Source organism: Salvelinus fontinalis, chromosome 26, assembly GCF_029448725.1.
Source record: "Salvelinus fontinalis isolate EN_2023a chromosome 26, ASM2944872v1, whole genome shotgun sequence".
Lineage (NCBI taxonomy): Eukaryota > Metazoa > Chordata > Actinopteri > Salmoniformes > Salmonidae > Salvelinus > Salvelinus fontinalis.
This window is the reverse complement of record NC_074690.1, coordinates 19,792,473-19,811,170: the sequence shown is the minus strand read 5'-3', so window position 1 is coordinate 19,811,170 and position 18,698 is coordinate 19,792,473. Positions and strand designations below refer to the sequence as shown.

Below are 18,698 nucleotides of genomic sequence, written 5' to 3'. Positions count from 1 at the left end.
CAGGGTTTGATTCCCATTCCTTTCTGTATTTTTGAGTGTACAGTTTAAACTGAGACATGATGAGCTAGCCAGCTAGATGTTTAGCTTATGTCACAGGGGCACACACACAGTGGACAAGGTGAGTAAGTGACTGAGGCTGTGTGAGTCAAATGCAGTGATATATTTATGTGCAGTGATTTATTTTAGATAAAGAACATTTTACATTTACATCCCGCCCTGAATGCAAACCAGGGCGGGATCAGCCAGCGGCGGCTTCCCGCATGCGCGATTCATTTGCAGTCTGGACGCGGCGGGGTGAACATCTCCTGCTCTGACTGCAGCTGGGAGGGACTGCTGCGCGAGGACTGGGCTGCCTGTGACTTCTTTGGAACGGGGATGGGGCCCACAGCAGCACCCGCTGCTCGTTGAGAAGAGCAAAAACGATACGTGCTTTCATGTCAGTCTCCAAAAGTCTCCAATAACACCAGAAAAAGTCACTAGTCGATTTTGGGGGAAATGCATTGCTAGAAGGGTCTGAATAGTTGCTAAATATAGTGACAAAGTCACTAAGTTGGCAACACTGGTTACTGTTAGCTAGCTCGTTTTGCATGGGAGCCAACAAAAATGGCTTGCTTGCTGAACAAGCTTGCGTTAGTAGTAAAGAAACACTCATGACATGTTTGAACCACTGAGTTGACTATGTCGTTCTTTGTGAATGTACATTTCTCAGTACCTAATTATACGGCCCTCGCTGTATTTATCAGCTGTTGGCTTACTCGGTACAAGTTTCAAGCCATGTTAATTGCTACACAGGCAGGTACAATCTGAATCAGAATGACGGCTGCCATTTGTCAGAATGCTGATGAATTGTTCAGGAATTGCTTGGCAAATGATTTGCGATTCACATGCTGCAATATGCTGGGAATGTATTATTTTGAAGGAATCAAGTATTTTTTTGAGTGGAATCAATTTAAGGACTCAAGTTTTGTTTGTGGAATTTGTGGTAAAATGAAACTGAAATTAGAAAGTTGGCTGAACTAAACTAAACTAAAATGAACTAAAATGAATACCATGTTAAATTATTGAGCTAGCTAAAATCGGCTTGTTAGAACAGACTGTCCAGAAAACTGATTCTGAATGGTCCAAAATATTAAAGAGTCTTTCAAATGAAAAACAAATAAGGTTACTGTAGCCCTATAAAAATTGTAAGGGGTCCACTTGGCTGCGTTTACACAAGCAGCCCGATTCTGATCTTGCCCAATTATTGGCAAAAGAGCTGATCTGATTGGTCAAAAGACAAATTAGTGGAAAAAAGAAACAGAATTGGACTGCCTGTGTAAATGTAGCCATAAAGACCCATGTTGTAGCCCATGTGGGTTTTTTCCATGTCTATCCCAAAAGGTTAACCCAACTAGGTTCAAGCTAAGAGTCCTTGGATAAAGACCGAATATAAATGTAAGGGCTGGGATAGTATAGCATCGTACAGCATAGCGTTTTCTTACACCAGGTACTGGTCCCTGATCTTCCTTAGCTGCATGAGGTCTGGTTTCAGGCTGTTCATCCTCTTGTCGATCTCTCTGTTGTCGGTTGCCTGCTGTTTCAGGTCCTGCTCCAGCTTCCTCTTGCTGTCGTGGATCTCTGTCACCCGAGACTTCAGACGCTCCGAGTTGCTTTGGATCCTGAAGTGAGTGGGAAGAAAGCTCCGTAACAGTTTTTGCTCTGGGGTTCATTTGTAGTGGTTTTGGTTTGGTTTGACTGTTCTTTACAATACATTGACTGAATGTTGTTTTAAAATTGGCTTAAAATACATGCTACATACATACATAGGTACTAGTTTGATACGGGCTGTGGTATAAATACCCATGTCACTATGAATAGGCAAAATGGTTACTTCTGGATCTCTTTGTCGTTGCCTTCACGTCGGAACTTCTCGATGGTCTCTTTGCTGTAGCGCTCCTGAGTCTCACACTGCTCTTCGAAGATCTTGATGGTCTCGTTGAAGGCCTCGATGGCTGTGCGCTTCATCTGGAGCTCCTGACAGAGACACAAACGGGATCACCTCATAACAGGAGGCATGTGATTTTCCATCATGCCGTTTTCACCAGTTCCTTCACATCATTGGTTACAGAGGAAGGATACAAAAAAGACAAATACAAGACAAATCGTTTTGTGACAGAGCTTGAGACGGGTGGTCTAGAAGTCAGTAGTGTGGACTAATAGTCTCTATACAGTATAGTATGCCTACAGTATAGTAAAGCAATAAGGCCCGAGGGGGTGTGGTATATGGCCAATATATCACAGCTAAGGGCTGTTCTTAAGCACGATGCAATGCAGAGTGCTAGGATATAGCCCTTAGCCGTGGTATATTGCCAATATGCCACGAACCCCCAAGGTGCCTTATTGCTATTATAAACTGGTTACCAATGTAATTAGAGCACTAAAATAAATGTTTTGTCATACCCGCCAATCAGCATTCAGGACTCGAACCACCCAGTTTATAATAAGCAATATAGGACCTGTGAGGTGCGTGTGTACTCCTCGTAGAGCACGTCGTACTCCCAGCTCTTCTCCTGGTACTGCTCGTGGTACACCTTCAGCTGCTCGCCCACCGCCTCAGTGCTGTCCTCCTTCACCAGCTGCTCCTGAGGAGAAATGTTAGCCAGGGCCATATATTTAGAGAGTTGGAGCAACTTTTAAAACAGGACGTCATGTTAGCGCCTTTGAGCATTCCATTTATTAATTCATGACGAGGATCTTGAGAATAGCATTGTTAAAAATTCTGAAAATTCAGTGAACTGCTATTGGTCACCATTGCCCATGGGGATGTAGTGTCATGTAAATTGATCATAATGCAGAAACCTCAATATCCTAACTCTCTAAATATATGGTTCTCACGTCAGCCAACAGTCAGTGAGAATACTCACCAAGCAGCCACTCAGGTTGGAGGACAGCAATACAGCAGGAACTGTTTTCTCCATTTTGGCATCAAAAGTTCATGCATTCCAACTTGCATTCTAACTTAAATGCATTATGCTGGAACTTCAGGTGCCTAAATGGCAACCCCTCAGATATTTCACAAATATGACCATAGTATCAATTACAGGAGGGTTTTGTGTAGCCTCAAGAGAGGTGGGCCAGCAAAAATACTTTTTCATTTTCATGGACAATTGAATGTTGTTCAGTTGTTGTTTATGTAGTGTATGTACCTGCTGGAATTTGGATACAGGGTAGAGGAGCCGGGTGTCCAGCTTGGCGTTGTACTGGGCCAGGGACTCATGGCGGTAGTGGTTGATGAGCTCTACCACCGTGATAAAGGTGAGAGGCTCTGAGAAGCCATAGCGACCTTCCCGGTGGCAGACCTTGATCAGCTTGTTGTTGCCGCCTTTCCTGTGGAACGGTTGAGAAATCAGTCTTAAGTCCTTTAGAAAGTAGTTCTAGTTCTTTCCTTAACATTTTTTTTACTCTGCTCTTTTTCAAATGTGAACCCAAGACATTTGACATTTTTGGTAATTTAACAGATGCTCTTATCCAGAGCGAATTACAGTAATGAGTGCATACATTTTAATACTGGTCCCCCCGTGGGAATCAAACCCACAACCCTGGTGTTGCAAGCGCCATGCTCAACCAACTGAGCTACAAGGGTCCCACGTATCGCAATAGCAAACATTCCACATTCAAAAAGGAGATAGAAAATGATACACAGAATCAAGTATTCACAGAGGTTCAGGAATGGTAATGTTAATGGTCCTGTTGACATAACATCTATATATAATCTACTGGGGGCAGCCTCTCACCTGAGGGTCAGTGTGTACTCTCCCTCCAGTTTGCTGGAGGCGTCGCGGACCATGAACGTCCCGTCAGGAGTGTCTCTCATCTTCTCATTCACTTCCTCCCTGGGAACACAACAGCACAGTTAGAGGCAATTGGGAATTCATGACAGCACCACATCCTTCACAATACAACTTAAATCACTTGCACGCAATTATAATAGGCTGTTCAATGTGTGCAGAGTATCCTATACTACAATCCACAATAATGTTTACTATAATCCTGTTTTAATCCACCCAAAAATGTAGTACACTGTCACGGCCGTCAACGGAAGTAGACCAAAGTGCAGCGTAGTGAGCGTACATATTCCTTTATTTATATGACGCCGACAAAAACAATAAACAATCCAAAACAACCGTGAAGCTAAAGGGCTATGTGCCAAAAACAAAGTTAACCTCCCACCAAGACAGGTGGAAAAAGGGCTACCTAAGTATGGTTCACAATCAGAGACAACGATAGACAGCTGTCCCTGATTGAGAACCCTACCCGGCCAAAACATAGAAATACAAATTATAGGAGTAAAGAACATAGAATACCCACCCCAAATCACACCCTGACCAACCCAAATAGAGACATAAAAAGAATCTCTAAGGTTAGGGCGTGACAGTACCCCCCCCCCCCAAAGGTGCGGACTCCGGCCGCAAAACCTGAACCTATAGGGGAGGGTCTGGGTGGGCATCTATCCACGGTGGCGGCTCAGGTGCAGGACGCAGACCCCGCTCCACCACTGGCTCACCCCACTTTGGTGGCACCTCTGGTGCGGGGACCCTCGTCGCCGACCCCGGACTGGGGACCCTCGATGCGGGCTCTGGACTGGGGACCCTCGTAGCGGGCCCCGGACCAGGCACCGTCGCTGGTGGCTCCGGACCGGAGGCCGTTGCTGGGGGCTCCGGACCGTCGCTGGAGGCTGCGGATCGGAGGCCGTTGCTGGGGGCTCCGGACCGTCGCTGGAGGCTCCGGGCTGGAGGACGTCGCTGGAGGCTCCGGGCTGGAGAACGTCGCTGGAGGCTCCGGACTGGAGAACGTCGCTGGAGGCTCCGGACTGGAGGCCTTCGTTGGAGGCTTCGTGCCATGACTCCTCACTGGAGGCTTCGTGCCATGACTCCTCACTGGAGGCTTCGTGCCATGACTCCTCACTGGAGGCTTCGTGCCATGACTCCTCACTGGAGGCTTCGTGCCATGACTCCTCACTGGAGGCTTCGTGCCATGACTCCTCACTGGAGGCTTCGTGCCATGACTCCTCACTGGAGGCTTCGTGCCATGACTCCTCACTGGAGGCTTCGTGCCATGACTCCTCACTGGAGGCTTCGTGCCATGACTCCTCACTGGAGGCTTCGTGCCATGACTCCTCACTGGAGGCTTCTTGCCATGACTCCTCACTGGAGGCTTCTTGCCATGACTCCTCACTGGAGGCTTCTTGCCATGACTCCTCACTGGAGGCTTCGTGCCATGGATCATCACTGGAGGCTTCGTGCCATGGATCATCACTAGAGGCTTCGTGCCATGGATCATCACTGGAGGCTTCGTGCCATGGATCATCACTGGAGGCTTCTTGCCATGGATCATCACTGGAGGCTTCGTGCCATGGATCATCACTGGAGGCTTCGTGCCATGGATCATCACTGGAGGCTTCTTGCCATGGATCATCACTAGAGGCTTCGTGCCACGGATCATCACTGGAGTGAGGAGACGTATGGGCAGTCTGGTACGTGGATCTGCCACAGGGCTCACCAGGCTGGGGAGACATACAGGAGGCCTTGTCCTTGGCCGAGGCACCGGATACACTGGGCCGTGGAGGCGCACTGGAAGTCTCAAGCGCAGAGCTGGCACATCCCGTTCTGGCTGGATGCCCACTTTCACCCGGCAAATGCGGGATGCTGGCACAGAGCACACCGGCCTGTGAATGCTCATTCGAGACACTGTGCGCATCACCCCATAACCAGTCACATGCTCCCCACGGTAAGCACGGGGAGTTGGCTCAGGTCTAAACTCCGACTCCGCCAATCTCCCCGTGTTCCATCCCCCCAAAATAATTGAGGAGCTGCCTCTCGGGCTTCCGTGACGGGTCTTGTACTCTGCCATTCTCTCCTCCCCGGTCCAACTCGTCCTCCAGGTTGGTGCACGCTGCTTGGTCTTCTTGTGGTGGGTAATTCTGTCACGCTCGCTATCCTCAAACTCCCTGTCATAAAACAACCAAGGCGCAGCGTGCATGTCGTTCCACATCTTTTAAATCGGAGTGAAAAACTTATCCAACAAACAGGTAAACAGCAAAGAACGTGACGCAACCGAGGTGCACACAAACACACACGGAAAAATAATAGAACTAAAGAACATAGAATACCCACACCAAATCACACCCTAACCAACCCAAATAGACATAAAAAAGGATCTGTAAGGTCATGGCGTGACATACACTGGATAAATAAGTACTATCACTATAGGCCTACTATTTTGTTGATGTATTAAATAATTTTATTGATTTAGAAATGCTATTGTTACATGAATGGCTCTTTACCTGGAGATTTCACCCCAGTACCACTCCGAATCACTCAGTATGCTGCTCTCAGTCATGGCTGGAGTTGTAGCTTTGACCTTTACTGGCATGGCTGGTAGAGCTACACATAAACAGAGACGCCCATTAGTTAGGAAAGGTTTTGACAAGCATCACAGTTAATAGAATAAATTTAATTCAAACATACAGATCCTGACACACGAAACATACAACTTTTTGCCGGGAACATTTCATCAGTCTGTACTAATCAGCACTAACTCATTCAATTACCAAACAAATGCAAACTACCAATGCAAAACAATTGCAAACAAGTTGAGCAAACAGTAAATACATTCTATTCTAAAAACAGTATTTCCATCCATTCTAGCTTCTATATTAATTTCTATGGAGCCCTCCATTTTGAAGCACTGCATCTATCCATCAATACCTGGGTGCGTGACTTCCTGTCCCATGGCCATCTCCATCAGAAGCCTCTCCAGTGCCAGTGCAGGGAACTCCTCCCCCACCTCCCACCTGTCAATCAACAGCGGCAGGGAGTCAGACACATGGTCATAAGATGTTCAGTCAACAGCAGGTCATTCAAACACATGGTGCTGTGTAGGGAGAGGAAAAGCACTCGACTGCAATCTGTAGTAACAGCATTTGGCCTTATGGATTTCCTCTGGAGTCGCACGAGCTAGCGAGATCTAACGGTCACGTCCTTTCACTCACCCAGTGACGTTGGAGCTCTCTTGTCTGTCTCAAGAGGATATCGCTGGCTATGTGTTAACTCAGCAATCTGACACAAAATGGCTGCTGTTACAGTAGTTACCCAATACAATGTAAAGTGCTTTGAGACCTAGTGAAAAGCAACTAAAAATAAGCAATCTATTAAACTGCTTGCACACTGCACACAGCACCAAACGCTGATTGAAAATGCTGAATTGGACAACACCAACCAACACAGACGAGCGGCGTACACTGACCCAACCCTGTTTGTTGGTGTTTGTCTGGGTGATGTGAAAGTGACTTTATAACATTGTAAAAACAACCAACTTAAGAATGTTGAAGTGTGTTGGGCCTTGTTTACAGTATGCAACCTCCTTTAATCTTATGTTAGATATGGGATTCTCCTACTCACCCAGTGGCGGAGCTGGGCCGGATCAGCAGCGGCCCAAAAACCAGACCCAGGGTGTGAAGGTCCAGGCCATTAAGATGGGAGGTCTGGACCACCTTACCCAGGTGTGTGAGCAGGTAGTGCAGGGTGAGGCGGTGATGCAGGGGCATGCTGGTGGCCCTCTCCAGGACCAGGCTCAGCTCCCTGCCTCCACTGCTGCTCGCCGCCACAGCCTTGGACCAGTCTGTGGGAGGACGGACACCACATGTGTTACGGCAGCCCGTTACGCACACACACCCGCAAGTGCACACACAAACAGGAACTCTCTCAACACACACACACACACACCCTTCTCTTTCTCTCATATGCAGACAGGCATGCAGGCACGCACACCGTCCCGGACATCACCAGGGACCAGGGTAGCAATATAAGTTACAACATTTCTGGGATGCCTGTGACTAGCTCATCCCCAGCACTCCACACTGGGCCTATTCCCTCAGGCAGGAGGGGGGCACGTGATTGACTCGCCATACAATTTATCTGTTTGCTCGTTCGGCTTCATGCGATTCTGTTACTTGCTATTGCCTGGGTCTGTTTCGTCGGGGCTGGGGATGGGTTGGTGGGGGGCACTGGTTGCGCACAAGCAGGGGTGAGTGAAATGTGGCATGTACCCGCGGCGCCCTGCTGCAGCACAGCCTGCAGGTCTGGGTAAACACCGGGGGGGATGACGGGGGACGGCAGCTCCCGCAGGTAGCGGAGTAAACACTCCGACACGGCGCCCACGTCACTACCAGGCCCCGACTCCACCTCTGGGGAAAGAGGTGAGAGAGAGAAACAGTCAGCGGGTCTGACCAAATGGATTTAATTCAATCAGATTTGTCACATGGAAATTCCCAAGAAAGCATTGAGAGCATTTTGAACGCATTGCATGATATTCCTACATTTATAGAGGATACTAGCAAGAAGTATCCAGTCAATACACTGGGTGAGAAAAGTATGAACATGCATTATTTATACAAGTAGTACAAAGAAAATGTTGTCACCGCAAATACCTCCACAAATGTAACAGTCAATCAAAGCTCTTCATTTCAAGGATTAATGACACATCACCACTAATTCTAACAGAACAAATACAACTGAAGAGTGATAATAATAACTCGCCCTCTCTCTGGCTCTGTGTTGGGCCATCTGAGCCGGATGCGAGACGTGTCCTGTACAGTGTCTTGCAGTCCAGACCTGCAGACGAATCAAGATGATTTGAGACGTTAGCTCATCGTCCTTCCAAAAGAAACACTCTACAGTATACATGACAGACAGGTCACATTAAATGTAAAGACCCTAGCGATGTGATTATGAATACACTCCAGGGAGCTAAGATGGAGGAAAGCGGAAGAGACACACCTGTGTGGAAGAAACGGTCGCAAGTCGTTTCAGTTTGAGGAAGTGTTTTAGTCTACATCCCAAATGGCACCCTACACTACTAAGTAATGCACTATGAAGGGAATAGGGTGTTGTTTGGTTCACAGATAGGTGATTATTGCTAACTTGGTATTACTCTTGGTCAAGACAAAAATCATTTATTTTGTAATGGATAAAATCTCAAATGATTGACGGTTAAATTAATCATCAGATACATTTTTTAATTTTTAATTTTACCCCCTTTTCTCCCCAATTTTCGTGGTATCCAATCACTAGTAATTATTATCTTGTCTCTTGGCTACAACTCCCGTACGGGCTTGGGAGAGACGAAGGTCGAAAGCCATGCGTCCTCCGAAGCGCAACCCAACCAAGCCGCACTGCTTCTTAACACAGCGCGCCTCCAACCCGGAAGCCAGCCGCACCAATGTGTCATTATCCATTTTAACCATCTGAAGAATTAACAAATTAATAATTAACCCAACACCACCCCCCTCCCAGTACTTCATGTTTTTTGTGTTCTTTAGGAGTTAAGTCTGCCAGAGACTTAAGTCAATTTCTATTTAGTTTTTTTGGTACATGTGCAATATGGAAATTAAATCACATTCAATTTCATGAGTCACTTACATACAGTCCCTCCCTATTTATCTTGTCTAATTACATAAAACAGCTAAACACCATTAGTATGCAATTTCAATGCAATAGCATGATTACTTTGTTACTAGTGTAGGCCAACTACAGTGTTACAACTAGTGCCTAAAATAATGCTAATCACTATTGCTAATCGCTAACTAAATGCCACTTAGCTAAATAGCTACTAGCTAGGGCAAAGCAAATGTTAGCTCGAATACAGGTTGCTACTCATGATGTAGATCAGCATGTTTATGCAACTGCATGTTCTGAATCAGATGGCCAATTCTAAAAATGTTGTCTAAATGTTATTCAAATATGATTAGGGTCCCCTGGGAAACACTTTCATAACTCCTACCTGGCTTTGTTGTCATGCTAAACACCAACCATAGGATTAGAATAACCATTCTATCTCTATGATTACAACAGTTCACTCAAATGTTTTGATATATATTGCAAGTCAAATCGAGATCTTTGATTTAAAAATTGCCCATATCATGCAGCCCTACTAATAACCTGGTAACTTTACCAGTTTGTGCAAACATTTTGTGGCACAGAAAGGAAATTGTATATCTTCTTCAGGAGATGCATTTTAAAAGTAAGTAGGTAGGCTATATATCTTAAAAATAAATGTTTCTGCTGCTTGTAAATTGTATGTGGTGCTTCTAACTTTTCTACCAATGAAAAACAGTGCATTTTTTTTAACTTAGAGCCCAGGTTACAACACAGGTATAAAACCAATGTCATGTGCATTGTTACCAAACCTTTCTGTAAGGGCACAGGAGCCATCAATAACAATCACCCAAAACACAGCTGGGTGATTCTTGCTAACTTGGTATTACTCTTGGTAAAATTTGAAAAGCCCCCAAATTTTTGGGGGGTAATGTATAAAATACCATCTCAAAATCAGATAATGATTTTTTTTAAGACCACGCGCAAAATAAAATCTCATTACCATAATGCTTGTAAAGTTAGAAGAAAAAAAACATTGCACGGTGAAAATGTTAAATTGTTTTAATTGCCTAAAGATACAGGAGTTATTACAAAACATTTATTAAAATATGACATTTTGATTAAGTATATTGTCATTTTAGCCAGTTCTCATTACCGTAACACAATGAGAACTGTACTCCTCAAGCAGCTCTGGATTTCTGTAGTTGCTCTTTATGCTTCTCCACTGTAGCTTTTGATGCAGTCCTCTTTCTTTCCTTATCTGCCAATCTTAATAACAAGACGTCTAGATTAAATCAGAGGATGTTTATTAGACTACATTATTAAAACAACCCCTAAAATGAGCATTACAAAAAAATGTAGTTGGTTAGATGTTTTCATACCCAAATTACATTGGCACATTGGTTTCCTTACCCTGTAAGCAGTTGATGGACAAGATAGCAATCCATGCTTTGGTTTTGTTTAGCATTTATAGCACAAAACCAATGCAAGTGGATATCCCTTATAAGCAATTGTCACGCCCTGACCTTAGTTACGTTTTCTTTATTATTTTGGTTAGGTCAGGGTGTGACGAGGGTGGGTATGCTTGTTTTTGTATTGTCTAGGGGTTTTTGTATATCTAGGGGTTTTGGTATGTCTAGGTATATGTAGGTCTATGGTGGCCTGAATTGGGGATCATATTTAGGTTGCCATTTTCCCTTTTGGTTTTGTGGGTTCTTGTCTATGTGTAGTTGCCTGTTCAGCACTCTTTGTATAGCTTCACAGTTCGTTTTGTTAGTTTTGTTCAGTGTTCATTCTTAGAATAAAGAGAATGTACGCATACCACGCTGCGCCTTGGTCTCCTCCCTACAACGACTGTGACAATTTCACGTTCCATGTCCAAATCGTCCAAATCATCCCAAAGTGTAAAATGGATTGTACAGCTCAATAAAGTTACTTCAAGATGATTTGGAAACTAAATGCGAAAAATGCTAATATCAAGGATATTCACTTACATTGGTTTTGTGCTATAAATGCAAAAAAGTTGGAGACAGTGACCAGGTAAACAAAACCCAAGCATGGATTGCAGTCTTATCTCGTTCATAGACTGCTTACAGGGTAAGAAAACCAATGTCAGTTGTGTGAACTACCCCTTTAAGTCCACATGCCAGGCCAGTGTAGCTACATCTATATGCATGGTGTTGAGGCATACAGCTGGCTCTACACAAATCACTGGCATGGGGTGTGTATTTATCTTGTGAAAAGCATGAGCTGGCATACACCCAAAACAGTTAGAGATGCTGACTAACGGTGAGTAAACTGTAGGTTATACAAATAAATAGTCTCACACTTTATATAAGCTCCCAGTAATGTATTGGTTAAACCACCAACATTTAGGCATCAATGTTCCCTCTAAGCTAGCCCGTCGCGCAGATCCCCGGGAGAGAACTTTACTCAACTTTCTTGTACTGCATTCCTAGTCGATCGTCAAACATTTCTCTAAAAAAAACAATGATAAAGCCGTGTGTTCCAATTTAAAAAATAAAATAATATAGTCTCGGGCTGTTGCCAGTAGGTGCACCCAATTCAGCTGCCCTGCACGCCGGGTAGTCAAACTGACATTTTGAACCATTTCATTTGTCTGAAGGCATCAACTCTGCCTTTCTGGCATGCCCAGAGAGCAAATCATGTATACTATAGTCTTACCACTGGCCAATCGGATGGCTCATATGACCGTGTCTGCAGTAACGTAGCAGGCATAAAAGAAAGCTACAACAAAGTTTATACTGTAAGATGTCAAAACGTTTAAAACCAAAGCTAGTGAGAGACTGTCAACAAAAACAGCAAAAAGATGCTGTTTTTATAAGTGAGTTTAAAAGTTCTTACTCAGCACTGTCAACAAGCCATAAAATACGCATTCTTCCTATTTCCACTCAGCGCTACAACAAGCACTGCAGCAGTAATGAATGAGTAGGAAAGTGTATCTATAGGCTTGTGTTGATGTTATTATTAGCGACTTGGGTCTTTTTTAATATCAAGGAATATTTCACTTTCTCTGTTCATAGGAGTAACATGAATTTGATCATGAGGCAGAAATAATACGGTGCGACTCGAGTTTTGCCATCAGGAAGACGGTGTGACCTTTTGTCCGCAGAGGAAAGGGAGAGCGGAGGGATCTTAAGAAGCGAACCCTCAGTCTGCTGCTCTCGCCGTCCGCTGAGAGTGACCATCAGATGCAGGCACCGCCAGTAAAATAAAAAGTAAATGATTTAAATGTACAGTACCAGTCAAAAGTTTGGACACACCTACTCATTCAAGGGTTTTTCTTTATTTGTACTATTTTCTACATTGTAGAATAATAGTGAAGACATAAAATCTATGAAATAACACATATGGAATCAAGTAGTCACCAAAAAAGTGTGCAAAGCTGTCAAATCAAAGCGTGGCTACTTTGAAGAATCTCAAATATAAAATATATATATTTTTGGTTACTGCATGAGTCCATGTGTCATTTCATAGTTTTGATTATTCTACAATGTAGAAAACAGTACGAATAAAGAAAAACCCTTGAATGAGTAGGTGTCCATACTTTTGACTTGTACTGTATGTAAATAAGGTATTTCAGGTTTTAAGCTTTAATACATTTGTAGAATGTGAAATGTCAGAATAATGGTAGAGAGAAAGATTTATTTCAGCTTTCATTTCTTTCATCACATTCCCAGTGGGTCAGAAGTTTACATACACTCAATTAGTATTTGGAAGCATTGCCTTTAAATTGTTTAACTTGGGTCAAATGTTTTGTGTAGCCTTCCACAAGCTTCCCACAATAAGTTGGGTGAATTTTGGCCCATTCCTCCTGACAGAGCTGGTGTAACTGAGTCAGGTTTGTACGCCTCCTTGCTCGCACACGCTTTTTCAGTTCTGCCCACAAATATTCTATAGGATTGAGGTCAGGGCTTTGTGATGGCCACTCCAATACCGTGACTTTGTTGTCCTTAAGCCATTTTGCCACAACTTTGGAAGTATGCTTGGGGTCATTGTCCATTTGGAAGACCCATTTGCGACCAAGCTTTAACTTCCTGACTGATGTCTTGAGATGTTGCGTCAATATATCCACATAATTTTCCACCCTCATGATGCCATCTATTTTGTGAAGTGCACCAGTCCCTCCTGCAGCAAAGCACCCCCACAACATGATGCTGCCACCCACGTGCTTCACGGTTGGGATGGGGTTCTTCGGCTTGCAAGCCTCCCCCTTTTTCCTCCAAACATAGCAATGGTCATTATGGCCAAACAGTTCTATTTTTGTTTCATCAGACCAGAGGACATTTCTCCAAAAAGTACGATCTTTGTCCCCATGTGCAGTTGCAAACCGTAGTCTGGCTTTTTTATGGCGGTTTTGGAGCAGTGGCTTCTTCCTTGCTGAGCGGCCTTTCAAGTTATGTCGATATAGGACTCCACTTACTGTGGATATAGATACTTTTGTACCCGTTTCCTCCAGCATCTTCACAAGGTCCTTTGCTGTTGTTCTGGGAATGAATTGCACTTTTCGCACCTAAGTGCATTCATGTCTAGGAGACAAAACGTTTCTCCTTCCTGAGCGGTATGACGGCTGCGTGGTCCCATGGTGTTTATACTTGTGTACTATTGTTTGTACAGATAAACGTGGTACCTTCAGGCATTTGGAAATTGCTCCCAAGGATGAACTAGACTTGTGGAGGTCTACAATTTTTTTTCTGAGGTCTTGGCTGATTTATTTTGATTTTCCCATGATGTCAAGCAAAGAGGCACTGAGTTTGAAGGTAGGCCTTGAAATACATCCACAGGTACACCTCCAATTGACTCAAATGATGTCAATTAGCTTATCAAAAGCCATGACATCATTTTCGGGAATTTTCCAAGCTGTTTAAAAGGCACAGTCAACTTAGTGTAATATTTTTTTTAAGTTTAATGTGCCTTTAAAAAGCCTTTAGAATTATAAAATGGTAAGGACCATTTTTTTTTCAGTGGTGGTGGGATGTCAAAGGATTATGGAAGGGGGAGGGGTGGTGGTTCAGATTCTTTTCTTCGGGTTTTCAAAAAAATAAATAATAATTAATAGAAAACCACAATTGGATGTGCGAATATTGCATAAACCACATCAGACAATTTTTTAGGTCCCAAAATATTTGATAAAATAATTTGTTTTTTTGTTAAGTTATCCTTTAATTCAAGTGTGCATGCACCTAGCACTGTTGTTTGGTTAGCAGTGTATCTGTTGCTTACATAGTGTGATGGAGTTACATTTTACATGCATCAGAAACAGTTATCATTACCAAACTTGTAATTACCGTAAGACAACCATATGGCATGGTAATGATTATTGGTCATTATGGTCATGAGAAGCCCTAAGCAAATTTAGCTGTGGCAGAAGCTACTATGACTCAATTCATGCTCTTTCTAATCTATTATACTGTAAATAGTTTATTCAGTGTTTTTGCTCAAACATCAAGTATTATACAGTTGGGCCTCCCGAGTGGCACAGTAGTCTAAAGAGAGATCCTGGTTCGAGTCCAGGCTCTGTCACATAAGGCGGTGCACAATTGGCCCAGCGTCGTCCGTGTTAGGGGAGGGTTTGGCCGGAAGGGATGTCCCTGTCCGATCGCGCTCTAGTGACTCCTGTGGAGGGCCGGGAGCAGTGCATGCTGACACAGTCGCCAGGTGTACGGTGTTTCCTCCGACACATTGGTGTGGCTGGCTTCCGGGTTAAGCGTGCATTGTGTCAAAAAGCAGTGCGGCTTGGTTGGGTCATGCTTTGGAGGACGCATGGCTCTCCGAAAGACAAGGCTGATGAGACAAGACTGTAACTACCAATTGGATACCATGAAACTGTGGAGAAAAAGAGGTAAAAAAATATATATATTTTTTTTTAAGTATTACACAGTTAGTAATATTATTATTTTTTTTTTTAAATGGGTCAATGGGGTGTACGAGGACTATTATCAAATTTAAACATAATAACAGAGAAAAGACTAGCTTACCTTGTAGCCTACTTTGATCTTCTCTTCTTAGTAATGCATTATGGGCCGATTGTTATTAATGAAAAACTGTACTTCGTAAAGGAACTTGAATGTCTAAAATATGACTAATTATTAATGTGAATAGCCAGAAATGATAATGGTCTTTGAATATGTATATTAAACAATATTTCATTGATTTTAATTAAATATGCTAGTTATTTTATAAAATTAAATGCATGTAAAGTCCTACAAAATGTACATTACAGTAATGAGATTGAGTAATTTCTTTAATTAAAAAAACTAAAATAAGATTTTAGCCTAACACAAGTTAAAGAGACAGAAACCAAGCATAGTGAGCATTCATTTGTGAAACTGACACGTCTGTCCAACACGTGTAAATTGTACTTCATACAATTTTGTGCTATTGGGTAGAGTGGGACGAAAGGTGTGTGTGCCCCACCTTTGTGCCTGTGCATGGCTGTGTGCGCACAGTTATGTGTGTGTGTGTGCATGGTTATTTGTTTGTGTGCACGTCTCTGTGTGTGTCCGTGTATGTATGTAGGGGAAAACTGGGACAAAAGGTGTAACAGTCCTGACCTGTTTTATGTTGTTTTTTATGTGTTTATGGTCAGGGCATGTGTTTTGGGTGGGCAGTCTATGTTATCTGTTTCTATGTTGGTTTTGGGTTACCTGGTATGGCTCTTGATTAGAGGCAGGTGGTTTGCGTTTTCCTCTAATTAAGAGTCATATGTAGGTAGGGCGTTCTCACTGTTTGTTTGTGGGTGATTGTCTCCTGTGTCGTCATATGTGTTTTCCATACGGGACTGTTTGGCTGTTCGTTTCGTTTCGTTTCGATGTCGTCTGTTTCCTGTACGTGAGTTTATGTTTAGTTATGTAAGTTTATGTTCAGGTTTCGTCAACGTCGTTTTCTTGTTTTGATGTTTTGAAAGTGTTTTGTTTTGTTTCGTATTGCCGTCGTATTTATAATAAAGATGGCTTATTTCCTAAATGCTGCGTTTTGGTCCGAAGATCCTTCTCTCCTCACCTCGTCTGAGGATGAGGAGAGCGACAGCCGTAACAGAATCACCCACCACGCTAAGACCAAGCGGCAAGGGAAAAATAAACGGAGTAAGGGACAGGAGAAGAAGGAGCAATGGACATGGGACGATTTATTGGATGGAAAAGGTGTCTACACATGGGAGGAGATCCTGGCTGGTAGAGATCGCCTCCCATGGGAACAGCTGGAGGCACTGAGGAGAGCAGAGGCTACCGGAGAGAGGAACCGGAGCTATGAGGGAACGCGTCTGGCACGGAAGCCAAAAAAGCCCGTAAGTAACTCCCAAAAATTTCTTGGGGGGAGGCTAGGAGGTAGTGGGCCAAGGGCAGGTAGGAGACCTGCGCCCACTTCCCAGGCTTACCGTGGAGAGCGGGAGTACGGGCAGGCGCCGTGTTACGCAGTAGAGCGCACGGTGTCTCCTGTACGAGTGCATAGCCCAGTGCGGGTTATTCCACCTCCCCGCACTGGTAGGGCTAGATTGGGTATTGAGCCAGGTGTCATGAGGCCGGCTCAACGCGTCTGGTCTCCAGTGCGTCTCCTCGGGCCGGCATACATGGCACCTGCCTTACGCATGGTTTCCCCGGTTCGCCTACATAGCCCGGTGCGGGTTATTCCACCTCCCCGCACTGGTCGGGCAACCGGGAGCATTCAACCAGGTAAGGTTGGGCAGGCTCAATGCTCAAGAGTGCCAGTACGCCTCCACGGTCCGGTATTTCCGGCGCCACCTCCCCGCCCCAGCCTAGTACCTACAGTGTCTACACTACGCACTAGGCTACCAGTGCGTATCCTGAGCCCTGTTCCTCCTCCACGCACTCTCCCTGTAGTGCGTGCATCTAGCCCGGTGCCTCCAGTTCCGGCACCACGCACTAAGCCACCTGTGCGTCTCCAGAGCCCTGAACACACTGTATATTCTCCCCCTACTAATCCTGATGTGCTTGTCCTCAGCCCGGTGTCACCAGTGCCGGTACCTCGCATCAGGGATAGAGTAGGCTTTGAGAAGGCAGTGTGCCCTGTTCCTGCTCCCCGCACTAGTAGGAAGGTGCTTATCATTGGCACGGTGCCTCCAGTTCCGGCACCACGCACCAGGTCTACAGTGCGCCGTATCCGGCCAGAGCCATCCGTCTCACCAGCGCCATCTGAGCCATCCGTCTCCCCAGCGCCATCTGAGCCATCCGTCTCCCCAGCGCCATCTGAGCCATCCGTCTCCCCAGCGCCGTCTGAGCCATCCGTCTCCCCAGCGCCGTCTGAGTCATCCGTCTGCCATGAGCCTGCAAAGCCGCCCGTCTGCCATGAGCCTGCAAAGCCGCCCGTCTGCCATGAGCCTACAGAGCCATCCGCCAGACAGGAGCCGCTAGAGCCGTCAGCCAGACAGGAGCCGCCAGAGCCGCCCGCCAGACAGGAGCCGCCAGAGCCGCCCGCCAGACAGGATCCGCCAGAGCCGCCAACCAGACAGGATCTGCCAGAGCCGCCAACCAGACAGGATCTGCCAGAGCCGCCAACCAGACAGGATCTGCCAGAGCCGCCAACCAGACAGGATCTGCCAGAGCCGCCAGCGAGCCATGAGCAGCCAGAGCCGTCAGAGAGCCATGAGCAGCCAGAGCCGTCAGAGAGCCATGAGCAGCCAGAGCCGTCAGAGAGCCATGAGCAGCCAGAGCCGTCAGAGAGCCATGAGCAGCCAGAGCCGTCAGAGAGCCATGAGCAGCCAGAGCCGTCAGAGAGCCATGAGCAGCCAGAGCCGTCAGAGAGCCATGAGCAGCCAGAGCCGTCAGAGAGCCATGAGCGTCGAGAGCCGTCAGCCTGCCATGAGCGTCGAGAGCCGTCAGCCTGCCATGAGCGTCGAGAGCCGTCAGCCTGCCATGAGCGTCGAGAGCCGTCAGCCTGCCATGAGCGTCGAGAGCCGTCAGCCTGCCATGAGCGTCGAGAGCCGTCAGCCTGCCATGAGCGTCGAGAGCCGTCAGCCTGCCATGAGCGTCGAGAGCCGTCAGCCTGCCATGAGCGTCGAGAGCCGTCAGCCTGCCATGAGCGTCGAGAGCCGTCAGCCTGCCATGAGCGTCGAGAGCCGTCAGCCTGCCATGAGCGTCGAGAGCCGTCAGCCTGCATAGACCTGCCAGAGTCCCTCAGCCAGGATCTGCCAGAGTTTATCAGCCGGGACTTGCCCCTTGTCCCGGTGCTGCCCCTTGTCCCGGTGCTGCCCCTTGTCCCGGTGCTGCCCCTTGTCCCGGTGCTGCCCCTTGTCCCGGTGCTGCCCCT

The 18,698-nt window shown here is 45.8% G+C and overlaps 1 protein-coding gene across 5 annotated transcripts in view; it reads right to left on the bottom strand.

The window, feature by feature from the left end:
- The window catches only part of LOC129823853 (phosphatidylinositol 3-kinase regulatory subunit gamma-like), a 57,943-nt gene that overhangs the window by 11,974 nt on the left and 27,271 nt on the right, over positions 1-18,698 (bottom strand). For 3 of the 5 annotated variants that reach the window (XM_055882893.1, XM_055882895.1, XM_055882896.1), the window contains exons 4-13: positions 8,577-8,651; positions 7,991-8,224; positions 7,440-7,659; positions 6,747-6,832; positions 6,323-6,422; positions 3,774-3,872; positions 3,186-3,366; positions 2,496-2,621; positions 1,871-2,013; positions 1,482-1,658 (exon numbers count right to left, since the gene is read on the bottom strand). In XM_055882893.1, coding sequence (XP_055738868.1) covers positions 1,482-1,658; positions 1,871-2,013; positions 2,496-2,621; positions 3,186-3,366; positions 3,774-3,872; positions 6,323-6,422; positions 6,747-6,832; positions 7,440-7,659; positions 7,991-8,224; positions 8,577-8,651 — 1,441 coding nt within the window. The remainder of the gene's footprint in view (positions 1-1,481; positions 1,659-1,870; positions 2,014-2,495; positions 2,622-3,185; positions 3,367-3,773; positions 3,873-6,322; positions 6,423-6,746; positions 6,833-7,439; positions 7,660-7,990; positions 8,225-8,576; positions 8,652-18,698) is intronic. The other 2 variants (XM_055882897.1, XM_055882898.1) reach the window with 2 other exon arrangements.